The sequence below is a fragment of the Haliotis rubra genome, unplaced genomic scaffold (genome assembly GCF_003918875.1).
Source record: "Haliotis rubra isolate DU_JTF1 unplaced genomic scaffold, ASM391887v1 Scf39, whole genome shotgun sequence".
Taxonomy (NCBI): domain Eukaryota; kingdom Metazoa; phylum Mollusca; class Gastropoda; order Lepetellida; family Haliotidae; genus Haliotis; species Haliotis rubra.
Window position 1 is genome coordinate 2486824 of NW_025767068.1, and position 26964 is coordinate 2513787.

The 26964-nt window shown below is 41.2% G+C and overlaps 1 protein-coding gene across 1 annotated transcript in view; it reads left to right on the forward strand.

Annotated features, from left to right (window-relative positions):
* The first annotated feature begins 9752 nt into the window (after positions 1–9752).
* The window catches only part of LOC124286733 (myosin heavy chain, striated muscle-like), a 32069-nt gene continuing 14857 nt past the window's right edge, over positions 9753–26964 (forward strand). Inside the window, exons 1-27 of the mRNA XM_046723159.1 lie at positions 9753–9771; positions 11375–11632; positions 12162–12305; positions 14649–14805; positions 15159–15186; positions 15493–15604; positions 15778–15870; positions 16247–16310; positions 16549–16647; positions 17566–17669; positions 18066–18467; positions 18703–18873; positions 18992–19295; positions 19943–20016; positions 20171–20258; positions 20436–20553; positions 20661–20918; positions 21313–21778; positions 21961–22170; positions 22448–22593; positions 23034–23124; positions 23422–23478; positions 24010–24096; positions 24283–24462; positions 24761–24835; positions 25039–25287; positions 26538–26734. Coding sequence (XP_046579115.1) covers positions 11435–11632; positions 12162–12305; positions 14649–14805; positions 15159–15186; positions 15493–15604; positions 15778–15870; positions 16247–16310; positions 16549–16647; positions 17566–17669; positions 18066–18467; positions 18703–18873; positions 18992–19295; positions 19943–20016; positions 20171–20258; positions 20436–20553; positions 20661–20918; positions 21313–21778; positions 21961–22170; positions 22448–22593; positions 23034–23124; positions 23422–23478; positions 24010–24096; positions 24283–24462; positions 24761–24835; positions 25039–25287; positions 26538–26734 — 4172 coding nt within the window. The 5' untranslated portion in view covers positions 9753–9771; positions 11375–11434. The remainder of the gene's footprint in view (positions 9772–11374; positions 11633–12161; positions 12306–14648; positions 14806–15158; positions 15187–15492; positions 15605–15777; positions 15871–16246; positions 16311–16548; positions 16648–17565; positions 17670–18065; positions 18468–18702; positions 18874–18991; positions 19296–19942; positions 20017–20170; positions 20259–20435; positions 20554–20660; positions 20919–21312; positions 21779–21960; positions 22171–22447; positions 22594–23033; positions 23125–23421; positions 23479–24009; positions 24097–24282; positions 24463–24760; positions 24836–25038; positions 25288–26537; positions 26735–26964) is intronic.

The window sequence follows — 26964 nt, forward strand, 5'->3', positions numbered from 1 at the left end:
GCACGTGGGATATGGCAATATTGGTGTAACTGGACTTGTCCACGTACGATATGGCGGGATTAGTCTTGTGCAAATACGATTTATCGGAATAGGCGTTACTGACCATGTGCACGTGCAATATGGCGGGATTTGCCTTGAGTTCGCGCGATATGACGGGATAGGAGAGAATGGTTTGGAAAGAAGAAGGAATTGTGAATGACTAGGTCGCCATATAATACTTGAGATATGACCGGATAACATGGGGTAAGATACACTTTGACTGGAAGGCGTCTTCACACTAGAAATCGACAGGATTTAGTAGTGAGTGAATGAGTTTTGGGGATTTAGTAGACACAGTAAATTCGGGAAGGGGTATCTCAGCGGTGTGCAGGTATGCATGTGTCAGAATGTGCATCATCATATGACATTATAATGTAAAATCTCCAAAGTTCGGATTAAACCCAGTGACTAAGCATCGGGGAGAATTTCTGTGACATGCCTGCACATGGGAATACCACCAATGGTGGCATCATCCACCAATGTGTGAGGTTTAAGGCGGGAAGAGTTTCCTCCCTTTAACTTCTAAGTCTCGTAACGACTTCTTACTTGTTAACACTCCATGAATACATGCAAACAGTTTTTGTCTGAATATGTCATCACTTACTTTGTAGAAATATCTACTGCAATATGCTCTATTATCCACGTGTTATCTGATGGCAAGAGTGTTATCTTTCGAAACGAGATCTTGAAGTATTGCAGAGCGTTGTTGGGGACGTATAACTGCAGGAAGAGTCACCGCCTTGATTCACAGCGGTGTCCAGCGCAAAGTTTACACGAGTTATTTCCCTTAGATTGGTAACACGTTCAGTGGTTTCGTATTGTGCACAGGTTTACCGCACGTATGAAAATAAACACACACACACACACACACACACACACACACACACACACACACACACACACACACACACACACACACACACACCCCTTTCACATATTTCCGACATGTACTTTTGAGAACATTCGTATATCAGTTTATAAAGAGACACAATCTGAAATCACACTGGATTGTCATTCAATGAATGTACAATTCAGCAAGGCTGAAATCTATTGGAAAAATCAAACCAGGCATTGCTATTGAGGAGCGTTCCTCTTTATTCATCGCATGGTTCACGTTTATCGTGTTGCCGGTCGAATTAAACGGAATTAAAGAAACCCCATAGTTTCCTTGTATTTTCTCCAAAAAAATTCCATTAGGTACAAAAAACATGTCGTTTCGCTTGCCTATATCGGTTAACTTGCATTGTTGTATTACTGAAATCATTCTGCTGATATCGTGAAAACTATTCATAAATTGTCAAGTTTATTCCAAAATTTGGTTAGCTGATCCGAAAGCCAGGTAATTAAACCCCAAGACGTTCTGGTCAATTCGTCTGTCTCACCCTCCCTGAATCCCTTCCGCCCGGCCCTATCTGCAATGTAAAACTCTAACTCGAGTAAGTCTATGTCTCAGCTTATGAGCTCTACTTAAACAAGGTCAAACAGTTGTTTATTTCATCAAAGTTATATATTTTCAAGGACTAAGCAGACGAACTCTACAGACCTATAGTCAGTACAAACGTACAAATACAAATTCCCAGTTTCTGTACAAGGTAAACAGTTTACCTGGTGGAAAAAAGTTTGAAGTACGCGATCGTAATAACCAATTTCATTGTATCGGATGTTCAAAATTGAAGCGTTTGTAGTTTATAACTGAAACATGAATTACTTTTAGACTAGCAGTATTCAAGGTAGGCGAATTCGGTATAACCGGAGTCGGCGGATTTCTGAGTCATGCCTGCACTGACAAACACAAGTAACCAACAATGAACTTCATTCCGCCATAACCCTGCTGATGTTGGAACCAGCGCTCAAGCCGACTTTAAGTAACATATCCTTCTCCTCAAGCGTTAACGAGGAAACCAGAGAGCCGCTCTCCCAGATACAACACATGGCAGACAAGATAGCAGTTAACGTCAAACATCAACACGCTGCTGTTCACTAATTATTCACATAGATCAAATACTGTTGCTTGCCGTGTTATCTGGCCAGGATGTGTAGCACTTGGGAACCATGGCCACGGTTGCGCCGTATCCACAAACAACTGTTTGTTGTTAGGTCCTCTGCTGATGGCCTCGTTTTGTATATTATTAGTGTAGCAATTGAAAGAATAATCTACAATAACATCAGGCCCCTGCATTTCATTCGCTCTAGCAATTATGCTGTAACACCTGAGAATCGTGACTTGGAAGAACATGCATCTTCTCACAGAGTTATTGCTGGCTGAAGATGGTTGATTGTTCTCAAGTACAATGTATTTGCACTTTGTGTGTTTTACGTATGTTATCATTACTTGAGAGGCTGTGGGGTAGTCGTCTTGTTAGAGTGATGTCCTTCTTAAACGGTAACGGGTTCCATTCCACTGCATGAGTATATTGTGTGTGGCAATGTCTCCCGTCCCTGGTATTGCTGGACCATTGCTAAATGACCCTAGATCCTACTCACTGATTTACCCCCAAACTTTCCTACAAATCATCCGTTCATCTTTACAATTTTAGGAAATGATAACAAATTTACATAATAATTTTAGGTAAGATTTGGAAGCGAGCTATACAGAATTACACTATGAGCTAACAAGCATAAAGCAAGGTGTCTGTCTGTAGTCTACAAGCTTTCAGTTCCCAACACCTTGCCTTCCAATTTGGATGTCTGTCTATCTCATCATGGCGTTTGTTATACACCAAGAACCCGTGCATATAGTACGAGCGAAGGTCACCAATGAAGGTAGGTAATTTCAGCCACAGCCAACCAAGAGATCAGATGAAGCTTGCCGCCCGCCGGATGCTGGATCATTTGGTAAAAGACGCGGGGCAGCAGGGAACCGCATCTTCATGCCCCTGCTACGTGGCCTGATACCGTGTGCCTTACTGTCTGACTGACTGATGTTTCAAACAGTCTGTGCACTACCTAGCAGCGACCCTTGAAGGAACTACTGTTACCATGACAACAAGTTACTGACAGGCAAATATACCTACCATACATTCGCTGGAAATGTAAAATTATCAGCTCTTGATGATGTTATGGTTAAGAACAAAACCATTTAATAAATAAACTAAACTTGGTTTTAATGACGTAACATGGTAACAATGGTTTATACCAGAACCTGCTCCTTGAAGAGGCAATAAACGCGTTTCATTACCTGTAACGTACGAAATAGGATAATTGGGTTAAATTTCTGAAATGTGTAACAGGTGAAGTTATAAGGTAATAAGGTTCATTGTCGCTTTTAAGACCAGTGTAAGGTGTACACACGTGTATGTGCGTATGTGTGTTTTTAAGCTTGTGTGTGTACTTGTCCGAAGTAATGCGGTTTTATTGTGCTAATACACTGAGATACCATGCCGTTGTTTAATATAACTACCCCTCAGACACTGTATGCAGACGCCGAACCGGCCAGTCTTCACTGTATCCCCTTAACGCCAGACAGGGGAAGAACAGGTACCATCTTGTAACGTCATTTGGTGTGTCCGTTAACCAAATCCTGGAACTTCCGGTCTCCTGACGGACGTCCTGCCCACAACTCAACGGAGGCGATACTGAGATATGTAATACGGTCAACACGATATGTAGGGTTCTTGTAGGAACGGGCTCTGTTTTGCTGCATGGTCAGCTCTAGGTAATTCCTTCCCGATCCAGTTTCAGACATACGTCACGGCCACTCCGAGTATACACTTTAATTGCACGGTAATACAAAGAAAACATTGCCATCTGTTAGCACTAAAGAACATATACCCTACATGAAAGTGCAGTCTCACAGTCGCTACAAGATGCCTGTCAGACTCGGGAAAATAAGTGAAGATACAGTTGCCCATGTGGGGTCTGACAAGGTCACCAGGGTCAAACTAGTCACTGTGAGACGTAAACATGAACATGCATTGGGACCCAGATATTGTTAAACGAAGACACTGCAGCTTCAGTTTACGCGTGGAGAGGACTATCAATAACCTCTGGTTACAAATGATGCTTGTCGTCATTTGTTTCAACCTAAGCTATATTCTATATCGGCTAACAGAGCTATATTCTATACCGGCTAACAGACAGAGATTTATCGCGGCGTCTGGAATAAATTAGCAGCCATTGCTTTCATCTACCAATTTAACCGAAACTTATTATTTCTTCTCCAGTAGTTGTCTCAGATTCCACGGACAAAACCTACGATATATAACAGTAATACGTACTAACATGTACCTTTACTTACATTTGAATCAGGTAATCATCACTACATTAGTTACAGAAGGTAATGAGTTGATCACATCACTGGTACTGGAGGCGCGCGTGGGCAGCCCTTACGCACGATTTATCTTTTATAGCATTGCTATGGGTTCCGTTAGAATTCTCTGAGTTTAAGCGTGATACGGAAAGACAAACGTAAGGGAAAACATGATTAATTGATGCAACATGTGTACCATAACGTGATGACTATATGCATAGTTACTTTTCTATCTTCATAGGCACAGGGTCATGTTACAATGTGAAGTTCAGTGAGAAAACAATATTGCAGATATTGCAGCGGATAAACACGTAGGCATCATCGATGGTATCCAGTGAGCTCGAGACCTTCATGATCTGTTTCTTTATGCATGGACATCGGAATTACTAAATCCAAACAAGGAAAGTTGCACTTGAACTTCACTTGGTTTGGAATCTTTCAATAATGACAAAATTTCGTCCATCGATTCACTCAGCTCATGTAAAATTAAAACAGACCAGCCAAACTGTCCCAAACTGTGGGTCTGTGCATAAAACTATGCAAGTGACAGAAAAACCACTCACGATGCTGTATAGTGAGTGAATGAAGGAGTTAGTGAGTGAGTGTAGTGTTACGCCGCTTTTAACAATTTCCCAGCAATATAATGGCAGCGGACACTAGAAATTGGCTTCACACATTGTACCCATATGGGGAATGGAACCCGGGTCTTCGGCTTGACGAACGAACATTTAACCACCACCCTCGCATTGCTGTATAACAAAAGGGATGATTTCAACTTGTCACTAGACAACCTTCCCTTTATGTCGGGCCATATTCCTTCCGGTCCAGAGGGGCGGTGGGGTAGCCTAGTGGTTAAAGCGTTGGCTCGTCACGCCGACGACCCGGGTTCGAATCCTCACATGGGTACAATGTGTGCAGCCCATTTCTGGTGTCCCCCGCCGTGATGTTGCTGGAATATTGCTAAAAGCGGCGTAAAACCAAACTCAGTCAGTCAGTCAGTCCGGTCCAGACTTTTGACTTAACATTTCACAACATTTGAGGTACATACATACCTTTTCCACAAAACTTTCAAAAAGTACCACAGGGCTCTTGCGGAATTGTTGTCTAATCAGGATGACAACATCCAAGGCTAAACATGTCAAGCATATGATAAGACCCTTATGTACTTATAATTCCATATTTGTTTAATTCACAAGAAGAGATTGACAAAAGAATGAGTCAAATAATATAGCTTGCCATGTGGTAGGTAACAAGCTTGTGGTGAGGTTAAGCACTGTTGGGAACTGTGTCAGCATAGCCAATTTGGCAAAATAACAGGACGATTGATACCATGATACACGAATATGCTATGACATTACAGGTGAATACATAACGTCCACGCCACAGAACACCTAGTCTGGATCATCCGCCGACACAGATTCCATTGGGTGTAAACGGCAAGTAGAGAGCTCTTGGCAACCAAACATTAAGAGGACCATAGCATGTGTATATAAAAACAGAAGTATTTAGCCTATATTTCGTTGTTCTCGAATGTAGCTGATTGAACATTAATCCTATTCTGCTGCTATACACATCGACCAGAGATAGCGAGATGAAGCCTAGTTCCCGTCACCTACAGGCTCAAGGTGACAGGTTTCGCACGCTCTGCTGTCGGCTCTATCTGGGAACGACTTCCATTATACCGGCGTTAGTGAAGCGCTGTGGATGACAGCACACGCTGCCTGGGCGAAACACTGTACCAGATGGACGGCGGAATGTAATGCGCAAAAAAACAAGTAATGTTCTTGTAAGCCAAACATAATGCAATCAGGGACGCTCGGTGTGGGAGCATATATAAAACAGCTGTCTACTCGAAAATGGATTCACGATAGTTATATAGTAGATGAATAAAGTTGTAAGTGTTTGATATGTAAATAGTCACAGAACTGAATCCGATTCATTTGACAGTTTATACAACTAGGTATCAAGTATGTGTGAACAGATAAGAGGGAAGAAATCCTGCTCAGTGTACCAAAGAGGAAAGATAAAGATGAACTTCGTAGGAAAAAGATTATGATAATTTTATATAATCTACTTATAAAACTCATTTAAATCATATATACCTTAAAAAGGATAGGAATAAGTAGCACATATGATTGGTTGGTGTTCATATGACTAGAGATCGGTTCCACTAATACAAGATCCATTACTGTTACAACTTTGCTAAAATACACGCAACGAATAAAACACACATTTATCCTTACGAATACTGGACACAGTCGTCTACCCTCCCAAGGACATGCTGACGGTTTAACCCGCATAAACTTTGGCAATTCTATAAATCTAAAATATAATTACAGGTACATTACATAATATATTATGGTATAAACATACATCCGGCAAAACCAGTAAATAAACTATTAATTGACAATTAGTTCAAGATGCCGCCCTCAGTCAGTAGAAATACGATAACGTGACTGTTCCGACAGATAACATGCAGCGTCAGGGGCTATTAACTATGTTGCCTCGACACGATATGTCGACATCATTATTGCAGCATTCAGGGATATACGTATCTCACACAGACTGAGAATTACGAGATGCAAGATAGGGAGATGAAAAAAAGGAATGTCTTGGGATAGCAGGGAATAACTGATGTCGTCCTACAGACATCCTAAACCAACTTGGATAACGTTTATAACAGTTTATGGTATATTTTCTGAGCACGAGAAACACTGCAATACAGATCATATCAGCATTTATCGTATGTTTGTCGCTGTCCAATCGATGAAGTAATCGTATATAAAAAGTACTAAAAAAGTGTTAAAACACGTTATAATTACCAATGCCAATAATGTTGGGCGTGTATCCATGTTTTAAGGGAAATTAATTGAAAACAGAAAGAGTGGTTTCTCCTGGTTCAGTCACAGAACAAATGCACCTATGACATGTTGAAACATACGAGGAGCGCCTGGTATTGTTAGACAAACCATCACAATTTGTTAATCTCGGAATCGAACCATCAACTAATGCACACACTACACATATCTGGCCCTGTCAAACCGATATCCACTACAACCGAGTCCATACACAATATCGATGTGGAAAATCCTTTCTGAATTCATACATTTAAATGGTAATATGTATACATCACCTGTTATAATATGCCTACATCACCTGTGATAAAATGCATATATCACCTGTTGTAATTTGCATACATCACTTGTGGTAAAATGCATATCACACTTGTTGTAATATGCATACATCACCGGTTGTCATGTGCATACACCACCGGTAGTCAGTGCATACATCACCTGTTGTCATGTGCATACATCACCTTTTGTCAAGTGCATACATCACCTGTTGTAATGTGCATACATCACCTGTTGTCATGTGAATACATCACCAGTTGTCATGTGCTCTCATCACCTGTTGTCATGTGCATACATCACCTGTTGTCATGTGCATTCATCACCTGTTGTCCTGTGCATACATCACCTGTTGTCAGGTGCATACATCACCTGTTGTCATGTGAATACATCACCTGTTGTAATGTGCATACACCGCCTGCTGTCATGTGCAAACATCACCTGTTGCCATGTGAATAGATCCCGGTTGTCATGTGCATACATCACCTGTTGTCAGTGCATACATCACCTGTTGTCATGTGCATACATCACCTGTTGTCATGTGCTCTCATCACCTTTTGAAATATGCACTCATCACCGGTTGCCATGTGCATACAACACCGGTTGTCATGTGCTCTCATCACCGGTTGTAATATGCACTCATCACTGGTTGTCATATGCACTCATCACTGGTTGTCATATGCATACATCACCTTTTGTCAAGTGCATACACCACCTGTTGTAATGTGCATACATCACCGGTTGTCATGTGAATACATCACCTGTTGTCATGTGCATACATCACCTGTTGTCATGTGCATACATCACCTGTTGTCATGTGCATTCATCACCTGTTGTCATGTGCATACATCACCGGTTGCAAAGTGAATAGATCCCGGTTGTCATGTGCATACATCACCTGTTGTCATGTGCTCTCATCACCTGTTGAAATATGCACTCATCACCGGTTGCCATGTGCATACAACACGGGTTGTCATGTGCTCTCATCACCGGTTGTAATATGCACTCATCACCTGTTGTCATGTGCATACACCACCTGTTGTCATGTGCATACATCACCTGTTGTCATGTGCATACATCACCTGTTGTCATGTGAATACATCACCTGTTGTCATGTGAATACATCACCTGTTGTCAGGTGCATACATCACCTTTTGTCATGTGAAAACATCACCTGTTGTCATGTGCATACATCACCTGTTGTCATGTGCATACATCACCTGTTATCATGTGCACACATCACCTGTTGTAATATGCAAACATCACCGGTTGTCATGTGCATACATCACCTGTTGTCATGTGCACACATCACATGTTGTAAAATGCATACATGTGACAATGAATATGATTGACATAAACTGTTGTTACATATGTGCTTTTGTTACAATGGTCACGTCAGATTCCACTGGACGTATTACACAAAAGAAATGCCAAACATATAATATAATCAACAATGACACCAGGTCATATTGTGACTGCTTAATAGAAATATTGTCGACATGCTTTTGATACATAAGATGTAATTCGATAGCATTTGTCTCTATGCTAAATGTCACATCTGTCAATTGTTACAATACACTTTCATGTCGACCGTATGCACACGACTTGACACGTAATAAAGCCGTTGATAACGTACAGGCATGAGCGGTCCCTGTTATTGCATGGCCAATGTTCGTCAACAAGTCCTCATATCTTGTTTTGGTCTTAAAATAGCGTAAGATACGCAAACATGATGGAAATCGGAATTGATCAGAGTAAACAAGAACATTTTCATTCACAAATGACACATCAAGTATAATATGCGGTATTTCAACGTGCTCTTCAGTTGTTAACTAAGATCAATTGAAAGTGTTGTGACACTTTAATGACTTTAGTTTATTTATTGGTAACACCTCTGAAATATTATAAATATACCAGAATATACTGTACAGCAACATGTCTGTGACATGACATCTCGTTATCAGGATCATTGATGGGTTTTGTCACAGAGTACAGGCATATGTACCTACTCAATAACAAGATTCAGACCACATGGCAAAGCCTTGACATAACATATCACACCGCAACACAGAACCAGGCCGAGTCCCAGGTTCACGTTACCCTGTACATGTCGTATACTAAAAGGAGTCTTCTTGTCGTGTTCGGGTCAATTAAATCCAGTAAATTCTCACTCAAGGTTAACCCTTCCAAACGACCTTCCTTTTCACCCTCAATCAATTGCTTGACCATGCTGGCACTCAGGATCACATGCTTCGCTCAGCCAATCAAAGCAGGCCTTACATAATTGGTTGGGAAAGATAAGCCGCTGTATATATGAAGTGAGCTTGGCGGTAGTTGTTCAGACCAGCTCTGGCCGTGAGTATTAGAACCCCCTTTGTGCCGTGCACTGGCGGATATATTCCCTTCCTGCCACAAGACCGACCCCACTACACCCTGCACTGTCTCTCAGAGTCCTACCATTCATTACCTCTACTCTCTACTCAATATCTCAATATTACCATCCCAGAAAACATAACAACCGAGTGATAGTGTGCCTCTCCTGCCTTGGAGTAGATCTCTGATTTCTTCACTGATCAACCGATGCCTGTATGGGAAACTTTATTAATACATACCCGTGGTTTGGGCTTCCTTTCGGTGTTTGACATGTGTGAACAGATTTGATAATACCTTCCTCGTAGATCGTCAAGCTAAAAACTTTGGTTTAACACCGTACTTTTGTTTAGATCATAATTAATTCGGAATGCCTTGAAACCTTTGAATGTGATGCTAATGATTTTTTTACGTTGCTATAAACTTATAGATATGTGTTATGCGTAATTTATTCAGGGAATATTTGTTTTTACGTTGCCATGGATACCAAATCAGTTACCGCAGAAGTTGATTATTTCTTTGAGAATCCTTTAAATTTGATCAACGTATTTATTGCAAACATAGTTGACTTTTCTATGTAGCTGGGGTCATCTACTGTTGTTTTGACGAGAAACTGTGTGAAGAAGTTATTGGTGAGGTTTAGTGTGCATTATGTTAAAGTATGTGACGAAATGTACCACTTGTTTGATTATGCAGTACTGATTACCTTAGATTCAGTTACCACGGTTGCTATCCATAACTATTAATTTCAAAATTTATTTTTTAAGTTACAACTTTTTAATATAAATTCTGAAAACATGAAAATTGCGAAAGCTCGAACAAAATGTTTTTCCAAAAACAATCTCTGATTAATTTATCGAACCCCAAAACAACTCGTTTCTGAGAGTGGAAGTTTTTCCCGGCGCTGCTGCTGGCGGCTGTGAGCGCCAAGAGGCAGCTACTTGGTGCTAAGACAGTTGCCAGGGGTTTTCGCCATCATCAGTATGATAGTAATAACGTTCCTGTGGCCTACTTCCATAGAGTAAGGTACCACGACAGCGATACGCGACCCCGGCGTTCAGGTGTAGTGTTTCCTTAGCCTTATATGTATGGCAGGAAGCCCCCGGCCCCCGGAATGTCGCACTAGTCTGGATAATGAAGAACGCGTGAAGCAATCAAGTAGCCATCTTAATGACGAGGTGATGTCTTGGATTCATAACGAAATGCGTGCGAATAAATAAACACATGACACTGCATTACTATGGGTATGAAAAAAAAAGCTGACTAGATGTTTGGTTACGGTAATGCTGAACGTTAGCTATGGTGTGTGTAATTCACAGATAACGGGACTGATTGTTAATAACATCTTAATATGACACAGGGATACAATTGGCAACATATGTTTGTATGAACTTTGGTAATCTGGCAGTTGTTGAAGATGTGACATGACAAATAGTATTATAAGAATCCACATCATGAAGGTTTCCATGGCAACGCCAACATGGCGACTGCGTTACTTCCTCTTTCCAACAAAATGGCAGTCGCTATATTTTTCATAAGAATGGCGTCAATGTACTGTATGATTGATTGAATGTCTATATATTTCCAGGGACAGAACAGAGTTGCTCATCACCTTTCGGGCTTTCTTTAGTTCACTTCCTCTGTCAAAATGTCCTCTTTTGATCCCAACGACCCCGATTTCCAGTATCTTGCGGTTGACCGCAAGAAGCTGATAAAGGAACTAAAAGGGACCTTTGATGCCAAGAAGGCATGTTGGGCCCCAGATGAGCAAGAGGGGTTTGTTTCCGCGGAGATACAGGAGACCTCAGGAGAAAAACTCACCGTCAAAATAGTGGACTCGAATGAGGTTCGTCGCCTTACATATCTCTATTATGTTTTATCAATTATCATTTCAGCGTGTATCATTTATTACTTTAGTGTTTATTATTTGTCGTGTTAGACAATATCGTTTGTGAATTCACTATGATCACGTCCGTAATGATTCTTGGTAGAATGGTTCCCTATATGCTAATTACAAGAGGCCACGTATTTGTTGGTTAGTGAGGCTCTATGACAGTGTAATTGCATGTTCTCAAACCCAGGGGGTGTTGATTGCTGCTCACAATATCGGTCACTGGATTGTCTGGTCCGGACTTGATTACAACTGGAATATTGCCGACTCGTCTATTAAAAAGAAACAAAACAATTGTTTTGATAATTTCAAAGTTTACTAAATTATTAATATTTTAATATTTTATGTAGATTTTCTAGCTTCTGCAAACCCATGTTAAACACAGCCTCAAACTTTAAGCATGGCACATGTGTTACCTACCACTCTTGAATGTCTCTCCTTATATTGACTGCTCCTCAGCCGCATGTCATTATATTCCTTTCAGGTCAAAACTTTCAAGGCCGATGAAATTCAGCAAATGAACCCACCCAAGTTTGAGAAATATGAGGACATCGCCAACCTCACCTATCTGAACGAAGCCAGCGTCCTCTACAATTTAAGATCCAGATACACCGCCGGCCTGATCTATGTAAGTACAAGAAGTTTGTATGTTTAGTTAGTGTAGTCTCCACATTCCTCACGGCAATCCAGCATTGATACTACCTTGTTCCTTGGTCAAACTGTCCTTACTGAATCAGGTCAACACTCCTCCCTTAAACATGTTTGGATGCTAAATGCGGCGTATAACAGTAATCAATTTTCTTGGTTATCCTGAATGTCAGGGCACATACGATAACCTTAGTGACAGAATACAACTTTAGGCCATTGTGAAGTTACGTTTTGGAATATATCATTGTCTGTTCACATCGGATATATAATGTTCTGGTACCAACGTCTCTATCACAAACAAAACAAATAACATAAGCACTCCGTCGTGTGACAATGCTGTGGAACACGTGTTGGGTCATAGTGTTGTGTGACGTCCACCTGAGAACAAATGTTGGGTCACAGTGCTGTGTGACGTCCAGCTAGAAACACATGTTGGGTCATAGTGCTGTGTGACGTCCACCTAGCAACAGGTGTTTGGTCCTAGTGCTGTGCGACGTCCGCCTAGCAACAGGTGTTTGGTCCTAGTGCTATGTGACGTCCACCTAGCAACACGTGTTTGGTCCTTGTGCTGTGTGACGTCCGCCTAGGAACACGTGTCGGGTCATAGTGCTGTGTGACGTCCACCTAGCAACACGTGTCGGGTCATAGTGCTGTGTGACGTCCACCTAGCAACACGTGTCGGGTCATAGTGCTGTGTGACGTCCACCTAGCAACACGTGTCGGGTCATAGTGCTGTGTGACGTCCACCTAGGAACACGTGTCGGGTCATAGTGCTGTGTGACGTCCGCATAGCAACACGTGTCGGGTCATAGTGCTGTGTGACGTCCACCTAGCAACACGTGTTGGGTCAAAGTGCTGTGTGACGTCCACCTAGCAACACGTGTCGGGTCATAGTGCTGTGTGACGTCCGCATAGCAACACGTGTCGGGTCATAGTGTTGTGTGACGTCCACCTGAGAACAAGTGTTGGGTCATAGTGCTGTGTGACGTCCGCCTGGGAACACGTGTCGGATGATAGTACTGTGTGACATCCAATTAGCAACACGTGTCGGGTCATATTGCTCTTAAACACACTAAATGAATGATTTGTGAGATATTTTAACAATACAGTCAGATTTATCCCCATCTGCACACCCAATATCTGGATTGTGTTTTCAGTGGTAATGGGGGTATCATCTTGAAAGCTGCCACTGTTTATGATACGATGCAATTATGTATATTGGAAAGGCCCCTGTCAGCACAAAGACAGTCATAATATGTGGCTTCTATTACCATTACTTTTGAAAGCAAGACTGCAGATGCAGTTTTTTCACACGCTGCAAATGCGTCTGGTCTCCTCTAATATGACCGAGTACATAATTAGAAATAACAATACAACACGAAAGACGTTTACTATGCTTTATGTCCAAGATAATGGCTTCAACACCGCAGGAATCAGAAGAAATTAACGAATGGATTAACCTCTGAATTCCAGTTCCCAAGAATTTTAGCGCATCGTACCACCCCTTTCACTAACATTCCGCACTTGTCCTTCAGTTCTTCCAGTTATATTCTTTTTGACCTACCTCTTTGATCCCCTTTATTATTACAAGGTATATTTTTGTTTATTATGTTCATAATGATATTACAAACATATATTAAAACGAGAAGTAAGTGTATCTGCTTTGGGATAAATGACAAAGCTATACAGTGAATTATATTTGGTGAGGTGAGGTGAAATTGGGTTTTACGTCGTGCTTGAGAATATTTCGCTCATATGACGACGTGCATGCGTGTGTATGTGTAGCAGCGGCTGCTTGTACTAGCCCAGACGTAAGCTGGTTTTATAGTGCTAGCCCACTGAGATACCATGCCGCAGTGAAGCATGAATACCCCACTCAGACACATTATACTGACTCCGAGCAGACCAGTCCTTGTTGTACCCACTAATGCCGAGCGCCAGGCAGGGACCAACAAGTACCATATTTTAACGTCTTTGGGTATGACGCGGTCGGGGATCGAACCCGCGACCTTCCGCTCTCCGGGCGGACGCTCTAACCACTACACCACGCAGGCGGTCAATTATACTTGGATGATACTCTGGAGTTTGGAGATACACGTACTAAGACGTTTTCTTCCATGCTCACTGAACACGTAGTCTTTCCTTGATCACATACCTGAGAGAAATCAAACCACCTTCATGAAAATGTGCTTGCATTTCCTTCAGTTGAAACTGATTCAGTATTATGCCTTTGTGACGCACTAGCGTGACCACAAGCATCCTGCTTTCATAATGCATTTGAGCTTACTTTTCACCAATTCCATATCATATGTATTGGTTCCAGACATATTCCGGCCTGTTCTGTATCGCCATCAACCCCTATAGGCGTCTCCCCATCTACGTTCAGTCAATAGTAGACAAATATAGGGGTAAGAGGAAGACCGAGATGCCTCCTCACTTGTTCTCAGTCGCTGACAACGCCTACCAGTTCATGGTGCAAGGTGAGGTAACTCTCTAATATTAGTCACACGGACCCGAGGTGTATCGATGTCCGGCAATTATACTTCTGATTGGTTTCCCATTGTTTTCAATGTCTGCGAAGATACCCTTTCCAAAGTAGCGGACGTGATATGAAAGCTGTCTCTCAGATAAGAAAACAAGAGGCATTTTGATGACGCCACAAACTATTTTATGTTGCGTCTTTCTAAAACATAAACCTTCTTATCGAGTGGCTGATTCCAATTGTACAATGTGGAACGAATGCTTATGAAATGTCAGTGTTTAATACATCCAATATATTTTCAATTTGTTGAAACAAAAATGTTAATTTTAGTCTACTGTGTTCACTTTTCAGATCGTGAAAATCAGTCCATGTTGATCACGTAAGTGTATTTACATTGTTTACTTCTATAAAACACATAATACCAGCGCGCATATGCATGTTCTCGTACTCCTTGCCAATATTTTCTGGGACACTGTTAGCCACAAGGTTCAGCACTTCGCTTCAGCTGTGGTTTTAGACGTTCCAAGATCCAGTGATTGTTGCCTTAAATCGCCAGTTGTCCCTGGTAATGGTTTGTTTGATTTTACCATCTGTCACATGCGTCTTTTCATTTATTCATATCGCTCGTTGAACTATTGTAACCTGTTGATTGCCAATTTTGATTTAAATTTTAATTCTTTGTCAGCGGTGAATCTGGAGCTGGTAAGACTGAGAACACCAAAAAGGTCATCGCCTACTTCGCTTTGGTAGCTGCAGCAAGCGACAAAAAGGAAGAAACGCCGAAGGAAGAAAAAAAGGTGATTTACTCCTCCTCCAAAACAACTACTAGCAGAATGTACCGTATATACATGAATATACATGTATACACTTAATACTTAAACACCAAAAATATGTGAATCGGTTCAATGTTGCTCAATGTTTTACATTAAGATTACATTGGGTGACATTTTCTATTTGGTGTTTCTTGCAGGGGTCCCTCGAGGATCAGATCGTTCAGGCTAACCCTGTACTTGAGGCCTACGGTAACGCCAAGACGTCCCGTAACAACAACTCCTCCAGATTCGTAAGTTTCTTTGCAGTTTTTCATGAACGACACACTGACACGATGTAACCATGGGGCCAATGTAATCACAAATAAGTTTAAGTTTGTTTGTTCTAAAAACACAATTACATTCAGACAGACTCGTTTACATATGATTTGGATCCCTCATTTAATAATGTAAAATCATAAGCAACTAAAAATGAAATCATGCCGAATATTCATTGCATGTTTCTCCTCGGATATTAGCTATATGTGCAGTCGGAGACGTACCAACAGCCGATATTTCCAACCAGACTAGAAGTCGATTCAGCAAATAACGATATTCAAAGTTGGTAGTCTGTTTTGGTCTAGTAGTTTCTGGTTTTAGTTCTGTAATCATATGTGTTTCTATTTTTAGGGTAAATTTGTTCGTATCCACTTCGCAAGCTCTGGCAAAATCTCTGGTGCTGATATTGAAACATGTAAGTACTGCATACAAGCCTCGTGAAGCTTCTCCATCAGGTCCTGTGCTCACCCAATACAAGGGTAATCATGTGAAAGTATTACCGGTATACCGACAAGAATGTATCACCCAGAGCGTGCAAGGTCACTGTGCACACTATCTTCACTGATACAGCAATATGCATATGTTATTAAGATAATATGCATCTTCAAAAAACATTGACAAAACCTCTAAGACATATCAGTTCATCTCCTCAGACCTGCTGGAAAAGTCTCGTGTAACCTACCAGCAGTCGGTTGAGAGGAACTACCACATCTTTTACCAGATGCTTTCTGGAGCTGTGCCAGAGATTTTGGGTGAGTGGGTCTTGAAATCAATATCGTTTGAGGTAAACCTTGCATAACTCATTGACGCAAATGGTGCGACGATAAGATGGTATCATATTGCATTCCAGCCTCAACCGCTGAATGCTTCGTGCTATAAGTGATAGAAAAAATCCAGATGTGAACCTACTGTAAAGCATTGGTGCATATGGACATACTACATTGGCGGCTCTTATATCATATTCGTTGATATATTGTTCTATACGGTCACATGGAGTATACATTGAAAATGTAGATCCGGTAGTAAACATGCGTCTTACACGTGCTCATAGTGGTTTTCCTGGTTTTGACACTTTCAGGGAAGGTCGACTAATCTCTGATAACCAATGTCTGTTGGTCGAATTGATTGAGGCCGTCCCAAGACAGAGACTAGTCTCTACGAAATCTAGCTCAAACGGCGAATCAAATTTCTATAACTTTCACCACGCTACCCGTTACAAATCAGACGATTACTCAACCTCTACATGCAGCTGATATCGGCAATGCTCACATCCAGCAGCACAGAATCCATATTACATGGCGAACAATCACATCGCAATATGCCAGGACCTTTCCCTTTCCCCCACCTTTACATGATAGGGAGATGACGTGAGCGTTTGAGTTACAGGCTACGACAACCTTGTCTGAAATGTCATATCCGTTGTAAAATGAGTGAGTAAGACTCCGTCAAATCGCACGTGGGGGACCATACGCCGTTTGCTTCGAGGGGTGAATGAATGTTTGGCATATCGTTGCGGCATTACTGTACAGTTTTTCATTTCTCAGTGAAGATGTATAATATTTATTTGCTTCGTAGTCGATTACAACATATGTCATATATACGAAATGTGTATGTAAGTAATTATATAAATGCGAATGAAGTGATTTACCTTTCAATGTGTTGTTTAACAGAAATCAGCTTGACAAAGAATGACGCTGGTCTGTACCCCTTCATCAACCAGGGTGTCCTCACAGTCAACGGCATCGACGATGTTGAGGAGATGCAAATGACACATGTAGGTATCCCTCAAATGTCAAAACAATTTCTTCGAGTGGCTATTAGAAGTTGGTGGGATGAACAAGGGAGATAGTTCTATGTATATACAACTACAATATATGCGACGTTTCGGTGTAGATGTAACACCGTTATCAAGCAAGCGATTTAAGCCCCCACCCCACCCCCACCCCATTCCAAAGTATTCACGTTCTTGTACGTTCACTCGGCCTTCAAGGAAATGTCCACAATGCATTGTTCCATATGACGTGTAACATTGGTATATGACCAATGACATTAATTTGTTACCAGCCCGAATTGACGACATACTCTTTGATGACTCGTTCAGTTCTGTTCCTTTTTTGATATGTCATAATTATTCAACGATTAGATTAAAACAAAACATGATATGTTGCAGTCTGCCTTCGATGTCCTGGGATTCACTCCGGAAGAAAAAGTGAGCTGTTACAAGTGCACTGGCTCTATCCTCCACATGGGTCAGATGCAGTTCAAGCAGAAGGGTGAACAGGCTGAGCCTGATGGAACTGCTGAGGCTGAGAAGGTTTCCTTCCTGTTGGGTGTCAATAACGGTGATTTCCTGAAGGCTCTGTGTAAACCCAAGATTAAGGTGGCCATGGACTACGTCATTCAGGGCAGGACAAAGGCACAGGTTGTCTACTCTGTTGGTGCCCTTGCTAAATCTCTCTTTGATCGCGTCTTCAACTGGCTGGTCAAGAGAGTTAACCACTCACTCGATACCAAGAAACCGAGACAGTTCTTCATTGGCGTGCTGGATATTGCTGGATTTGAGATCTTTGAGGTGAGCAAAGTGCAATGAACTATTGCCTTTGGTTTTCCGTAGCGATAATTCTAGTTATGGTCATGTGTATAAATATGTGATTGTTCTAACACAAAGTCGTAGTTCAACAGTTCAACGGCTTGGATATCATAATATAAGATTACAAACATAATTCCCGTATTCCCGAATGTAGATCACCTACAAGAATTTGTATCACAGTATCAGTTGTAAAAATCCAGTGCAAACTTTATTCCAGTTCAACAGCTTTGAACAGCTGTGTATCAACTACACCAATGAGCGTCTGCAGCAGTTCTTCAACCACCACATGTTTGTGTTGGAGCAGGAAGAATACAAGAAGGAAGGCATTGTCTGGCAGTTCATTGACTTTGGCATGGACTTGCAGGCCTGCATAGAACTCATTGAAAAGGTATATCAAATGCTGTTTAATCTTAATCCTGGCAGTAATCATACTTTTTCAAATTTCAGTAACCTCTGTAAATTTCTCTGGACACTATTAATGCATGCCATCTATTCAACTTTTTCAGCCCCTGGGTATCCTGTCAATTTTGGAAGAAGAGTGCATGTTTCCTAAGGCCAGTGACAAAACCTTTAAAGATAAACTGACGGAGAACCACATGGGCAAATCTCCAAACTTCCTCAAGACAAACAAGTCAATGAAGGGAGGTCAACACGGTGACTTCGCCCTGAAGCACTACGCTGGTACAGTTCCCTACAACATCGGAGGCTGGCTGGAGAAGAACAAGGACCCTGTCAACGAGACCATTGTGGATCTCCTGAAACAGTCTAAAGAGCCACTTGTGCAGCTGCTCTTTGCTCCAGCTGGAGGAGGTAGATAGACTGATTTACTGTGCATAAAGTTGTATCTGAACAAATACACTTTGCGAAAATAGCCCACATTTTATTACTAATATTTTGACAGAGCATCAGATTACAAAGTAATATTCGTAAAAGGATAAAGTATAACTTCATGAAATAGATCTTATCTTGAATTAATAGCCAAAACGAAATCTCCTTTATAGATAAAGAATATTTGTCAGGGGAATTCTTTCTTAGACAGTGTAGAAGCACTTAGATCTAAGCAATTATAGTTAAAACCTAGAAGTCCTCAAGACAGATACTTCTCGGGCTGATTGGTAATAAATATATGGTAATTACCCGGCTACCAGTGTATACTCCTCTATCTGTTTAAACTAAGATTAGTTTCATATGCTACTACGTTAATTAATCACCCACCAGGTTCAATTCATGAGGGTAACATAAAACATAATTATATGTATTTTATACATGATCTCACTCACCACGTGTTACTAGAATAGTTTGGTAGGAAAAGCCCTCTCTTGCTGGACATTGGTGCCGATATCAGTGTGAAGATATAGTCTTGTGTAACAATTGTAGCAATAGTGTTCTCTCAATGTGGATCCTGTATCAAATACTTATATACAGTATACAATGGCATTGTACTTTACCTTTCCCAGATGCTGCACAAGCTTCTGGTGGTAAGAAGAAGAAAAAGAGCTCTGCCTTCCAGACCATCTCTGCCACTCACAGGGTAAGAAGTGGGTCGAACCAAACAGCATGCTTACTTTCATTTAGTACTTTCTTACATTATACATCCATATGACAAATTACATTTGTTGTTTAGCAATGTAATATGGAAGGAACATTTAAAAGTTGTTGTAATACATGATAATATTCAACTGTAGGAATCCCTGAACAAGCTGATGAAGAACTTGTACACAACCCACCCTCACTTCGTGAGATGTATCATTCCCAACGAAACCAAAACACCAGGTAATGTGCCATAGAATAACTTTGCATATGATTGAGTCTGCAAATGTATTTTCAGTCAGCATAATCTGACAATAGAAAAATATGTTCTTGTCAGTATAATTTACCAGACATTGTCGCAATATCAGTGTGTGAGGCTACTGCTATCATCGTTTCCTTACACTCTTACCTCTTTAATAGGCTTGATTGACGCTGCCCTTGTGCTCCACCAGCTCCAGTGTAACGGCGTACTTGAAGGTATCCGTATCTGCAGGAAGGGATTCCCCAGCAGGATCATCTACTCAGAGTTTAAACAGAGGTGAATATTTAAAGCTCAGGTAAAACAAAAGGACAATTATATATTGCTGTTTCCCACGTTTGCCGTTTCTCTGGCGAAGTAAACCAATACCATACCATTGTTTTCAGATACTCAATTCTGGCTCCTAACGCTGTTCCTGAGGGCTTTGTGGAAGGCAAAATTGTTTCCGGTAAAATCCTAGAAGCACTTGAGCTTAATAAGGAAGAATACCGTCTCGGCAACACCAAGGTGTTTTTCAAGGCTGGTGTCCTTGGTTACCTCGAGGAAATCCGTGATGAGCGACTGTCTGTTGTTGTAGCCCTGTTCCAGGCCCACATCCGAGGCTACCTGAAGCGCAAATTCATCAAAATGCTTCAGGACAAAAGGTAATCTTTGTTAACTCTACAACTTAATATGAAAAGACGAATAGAGGGATATAGCAAAGTTTCATCTTCTGAGTGGTGCTGTGTTACTTCTCGAATGGAAAACGGACCCAATAATTTAAAGCGTTTGATGTAACATCCCTTGGATTACAACATACATCCTGAGTTGTATATGTTTTGGCATCAATTGTTAGGGTTTGGGGACAATGTCATTGATATTTCAGTGGCAGTGTCACATTGACATACAAAACTACGTTTCGATGCTGACATCGCTGATGGTGTATGTTACAGACACTTCTTACGTAATTTGTTATAAGACGAATCAAGTACAAACTAAAATACATGACATGCTTTAATAGACATCATCTGAATTGAAGATATCAATAACCTATTTCAGAACTGCCCTTGAGATGATCCAGAAGAATATCCGTAAGTGGTTAGCAATGAGGAACTGGCTCTGGTGGAGATTTTACACCAAGGTCAAGCCACTTCTCAGCATTCAAGCCGCTGAAGATGAGATGAAACAGAAGGAAGAAGAACTGGCAAAGACAAAAGAAGAACTTCAAAAAATGACGGAGAGGTGTAAAGAACTTGAAGAAGCAAACGTTGTTCTTCACGATGCCAAGAACGACTTGAAAGTGGAAGTTGAGACCAAACAAGACACCATAGATGATTGCGAGGAAAGAATCGAGCAACTGCTTCAGACTAAGGTTGAAAATGAATCACAGATTAAGGAACTGGATGGCCGGGTTGCTGAGGGAGAAGCAGAGAATGCCAAACTATTGGATAAGCAGTCAAAGCTCGAAGGTCAAATGGACATTATGGAAAAAGACATTATCGACCTTGAGAACAGTCTTACCCAGGTATGTAAATCAAAATGTGTTCTGTTATGTATTATTAAAAAAAGAAATAACCATCACAATAAAGTACGTATATTTAATTGCCACGTTTTCAAATCTTGACTATTTGTATTCGGGTGGTCATATCGATTGCCTTTTCAAATGTATAGTCTAGAAATCATACTAACAAAAGATGTTAATCGTAGGCAGAAAATAATTCCAAAACCAGAGGAGACCAGATCAAGACCTTACAAGAAGAGATGACAAAACAAGATGATGCTATTGCCAAACTGTCAAAGAATAAGAAAGAACTTGAGGACCAGTTGCAGAAGACTGAGGATGATCTTCAGTCAGAGCAAGATAAAAACTCACAGCTCAACAAACTCAAGCAAAAGCTGGAAACAACTCTTGATGAAGTAAGATTAATAATGTGTGAATCAAAGCATCCTGTAGTACTATGCATGTTAACTGAGATAAAGTAAACTACAGGGTAGTTTCACAGGATGTTTGTATAAATTTTTAAAACGAAATTCGTACTTTATGGTCTCAAAGTAACTACTAACTGTATTTTGATAATGACTGTAGCTTCAAGATATAAAGATGTCGTTTGCAGGGGTCATTGTTGTCAGCTATGCAACATAGTTGTATCTTCTCAAAGGTTACTAACTAAGGTTATCATTCTTCGGGTTCTAGTTTGAGGAGAACCTTGGACGTGAGAAAAAAGTGCGGGCAGACGTGGAGAAGGCCAAAAAGAAGCTGGAACAAGATCTGAAGTCATCCCAAGACGCTTGCTCTGAGTTGCAGCGTGTCAGAGCAGAGCTCGAAGAAACAGTTAAGAGGTAATAGGTTTAGTCGTGTTATATTGGCTTATGATCCTTCTTGGCATCTGCAATATGAACAAAACCATCACTGAAACTGCCTTTTTCAAATCATGAAAGTTGAATTACATTTTTCTTATTAATGCTCGGTTTGTGTTGTAGTGCAATTGTTATACAGCCAGTGTATAATTGCCCTAAGTTTGTGACGAAGCATATCTGACATATGTGTGGGCTAAATAACCTTTCTTTCTACTTCACCTGAATACATTAAATCAAAGCGATCTTGCCAAAAATGACCCTCAACAATTGCCATACACCCGTATGGCGTTCAGCAAGGCAAGTGACTGTCTCTCTTTTCATTCGCTATATGATCACAATGCGTGATACCCCTGTGATGATGTACTACATTAGTGATTGAAACGGGCTAAAACCATTTTGTGACTTGGTTTTGTCTCCACTAGGAAGGAGAAGGAAATATCCAGTCTGAAATCTGACCTGGACGATTCCGACAACAAGGGTAACCAGCAGCAGAGGAAGATCAAGGAGCTCACAGTAAGTCACTCAAATATTACTATTCTTTCGTAAGACGTGTAGTTGTTTTATATTATTGTTGATCTGTATCCTCGGCCTAGATCCGCGCCTATATTACTTCCCATACTTAGATTTCCTTTAGAAGGGGTTCCCAACAATGCCAATGTCAAGGAACATTTTCCAAACATGTTTTTCGTTAAAGAATAAACACAACGTGTAGTTTAATCGCTGAACGTTCTCAACATCCATACCAATACCAATAGTGAAGGTTATTGAATGAATACGGAGGCGGTAATCCAGTTTCTCATTCTATTGCAGGCGAACATTGATGAGTGTCTTGCTGAGCTTGAGATGGAGAGACAAAACAGATCCAAGGTATGCGATATAGCAGGTTGATGGCATGAAACAATGTTCTTGGATGTTCAGTAACTTCTTCGATGTAACTAAAGATAACGTGCACTGATTATCAAATAGACAGTTCAGCGTTTCAAGAAGCATAAACTATATAACTTAATAAGAACTCAGACCTTGAATTACAGCAACAATGCCATAGGTCAAACACAATGCATTTGGAATAATATGGAAACAAAAAGCGAATGGGCTCAACAATATATCTCATCAACTATTTTTGCTTTACTATATGAAATGAGAAGAATGTGTTTGTTTAGCTAAAGTGATAGAAACAACACAAATCAAAAACTTTCTAAGCAAGCTTATGTTCAGGGCACTGTTGTACAAACCTAGTGCCTGGTGTAAAGAAGAGGTATTAACTATGTTAAGTACAGACAACGTTTCATGATTATAAACATCATCTTATCATTCATTGATGTAAGAGGCATAAATCCTTTGGCGAATATGTACCACATAGTAACATAGTATTTCTCAGTTTCTAAATATTCTTGACAGGTCGAAAAACAACGGCAAGAGCTGTCCCGAGACGTGGAAGAACTATCCATCCGCCTGGAAGAGGCAGGAGAGGACACAACAAGCCAGGTATGTATACAACCTAGCATGATAACACGGGCTGCTTTCTGGATTACTCTACACATCCTGGGAACACTTGTACTGAAAGCTTTAATTTATCATATGAGTTGGGTTTAGGAAGGCTGTGACCAGTATTTCAGACCCTCACAGCAATTTCATCACGAATGTGCCATGATCATATTACGATATTTTTAGGCTGATGCCAACAAGCGCCTGCAGGCTGAGATCAACAAGCTGAAGAGAGACCTGGACGACAGTGTAATGCAGGCTGAAGCCCAGGTCAGCTCTCTGCGCAAGAAGAACCAGGACGTTTCCAATGATCTTAGCGACCAGATTGACGCATTACAGAAACATAAAGCAAGGTACACAGGGATCGTATTAGATTTAGGATTTGATTCTCACAATGAGTTTAATAAGATTTATATCAAATAAGGTGAAATGGGGATACTTGCACCTATATAGTAACATAGTTCACTTGCATGTATGCATGCGTGTACATGTATGTTTATATGTACTGCTAGCTTGAGGCATCTGAAAAAGAGTTCCTGAAGAACAGGGATGGATCAGCTGTCTCGAAGTACTGAGGAACATTCTGCGCAGCAACACCACCTGGACTGAAGAGTTGGAAATTATCGTCATATTGTGGTTAATTTCAAGAATCTTTTCAGACTAGAGAAAAGAGAAGAATCAGATGAAGGGAGAGATGGATGATCTGGAGTCGGAACTGGAGAATGCCAAGAGGAACAAGGTACGCCTTTACCACTTTTAGGGATATCAGTACATAAACAGGTGACACTTGTTGAGGACCCACTAAACCCATTTAGGCTCCCCTATTTTTGTATGTTTATCTGGCAAAGTAGAGGCTATGTTGTATGAGTTGTCATATGGCCAAGCATGATGTTATCATGAAATCTTATTGGAATATTCATATTGCAATACCTGATTTTGCAGGGCGGAATGTCGGACGCAGCTTCCAGACAGCTGCAGGGCCAGCTGTCTGACCTGACATCTCAGCTGGAGGAGTCTTCTCGTAACATCACTGACCTCCAAAGCCAGAGAAACAGACTTCAGGGTGAAGCTTCTGACCTCAACCGCCAGGTGGAAGACGCTGAACGTAGGGCTCAACACCTTTCTCGGGAGAGGGCGTCCCTTCTGGCCCAGGTGGAGGAGTCAAGACGCAGTGCAGATGAAGAACAGAGGGTGAGGACGTTTTGGGGGATTGGTTAGCTAGTGGTACAAGATTGTAAGGGCTTCTCAAAGTTCTTCTGATACCACAGAAACAAAAAAGAAGCTGTAAGGACAAGGGACTAATTTTGGGCCAATGGAAATGTTAACATTAGGGTTATGGGTGAGGAGGTGAGGTGAAATTGGGTTTAACGTCGCTCTGGAGAATATTTCGCTCATATGACGACGTGCATGCGTGTGTATGTGTAGGTGCGGCTGCTTGTACTAGCCCAGACTGAAGCTGGTTTTATAGTGCTTGCCCATTGAGATACCATGCCGCAGTGAAGCATGAATACCCCATTCAGACACATTATACTGGCTCCGAGCCGACCAGTCCTTGTTGTACCCATTAATGCCGAGTGCCAGACAGGGACCAACAAGTACCATAGTTTAACGTCTTTTGGTATGACGCGGTCGGGGATCGAACCCGGGCGGACGCTCTAACCACTACACCACGGAGCCGGTCTATTAGGGTTATGGAAAACAATGGTACTGAAATTGTCACACATGTTCAAATGTCAGACAACTAACCATCTTTTGATATGTCATTGCACGGTATGGTCTTCTGACATGATCAAATATGCCTTGAGTTATCCATCATAAAAACCTCTAACCTCTAGCAAAACCGTGAACATGATGATGATACGTTTCGGGCCTTATACCATTGATTCATTGTTTCTGTTAGTTAAAACATTCTAGTTCTGAAGGTGTCTATACTTCCTTAAATAGACCGAATTCCCTAAAATGTACTTATCATACCGATGACCATGATATACATCAAGTTTAGATTTCCTGTGTGGGTTTCAGATGAACAGGTATTATCTGCTTGTATGTGTAGCTAATTAACAACATCACAACTAAACGTAGGCACCGTACTATCACCATCCGCCATGAAACACGGTTACTTTCTGTAAACAGCAGACCTTTACTTCATATCACTGGAAAGGTACAAGATACAAATCAATGAACAATGTACCATAAGACGTGTTCTTGTATGACCCAACATAGCACATGCAGGTGTAGTATATTGCTTTACAGGACATGTAGTGTCACGTATTATTCATCTCATGACCTTTGACACGCATCAGTGAACTACACACACCACTGGCATGTATAAGCGTATCATATAACACAGAATACGTATCATTGGGGCATGCACTTTCATACGACACATCAGTGAACGTTCACTCCTACAATTCAGCATATCTCTTATGGATGATCAACAGATGCGCCAGAAAGGCCAAGCCGAGCTCCGCAACCTGAATGCTGAGATGGGAGGGGTTCGTGATCAGCTGATCGAAGAACAGGAGAGGTGTGCTAGCCTGGAGCGACAGTTGTCGAAAAGTAACAGTGAGATGCTGCAGTGGAGGTCCAGGTTCGAGACTGAGGGCAGTGTCAAGGTGGAGGAGTTGGAAGAAATCAGGTGAGGTTACTATGAGGTTGGTGTAACTCTGGTTCGAACAGATACATCAGTTAGATCGCAGGATCTCAGTTTGACGTTGGGGAAGGCCCGAAATTTTGACTATAACGTATGATAGATCAGACGTTAACCACTATGGTCCAACTAGCAGGGGTCCTAAAAATAACGCTAGACTTACTGAAGGCGATTATGGGATTCAAATCAACGATTGTGGACGAACCACTTCACAAACA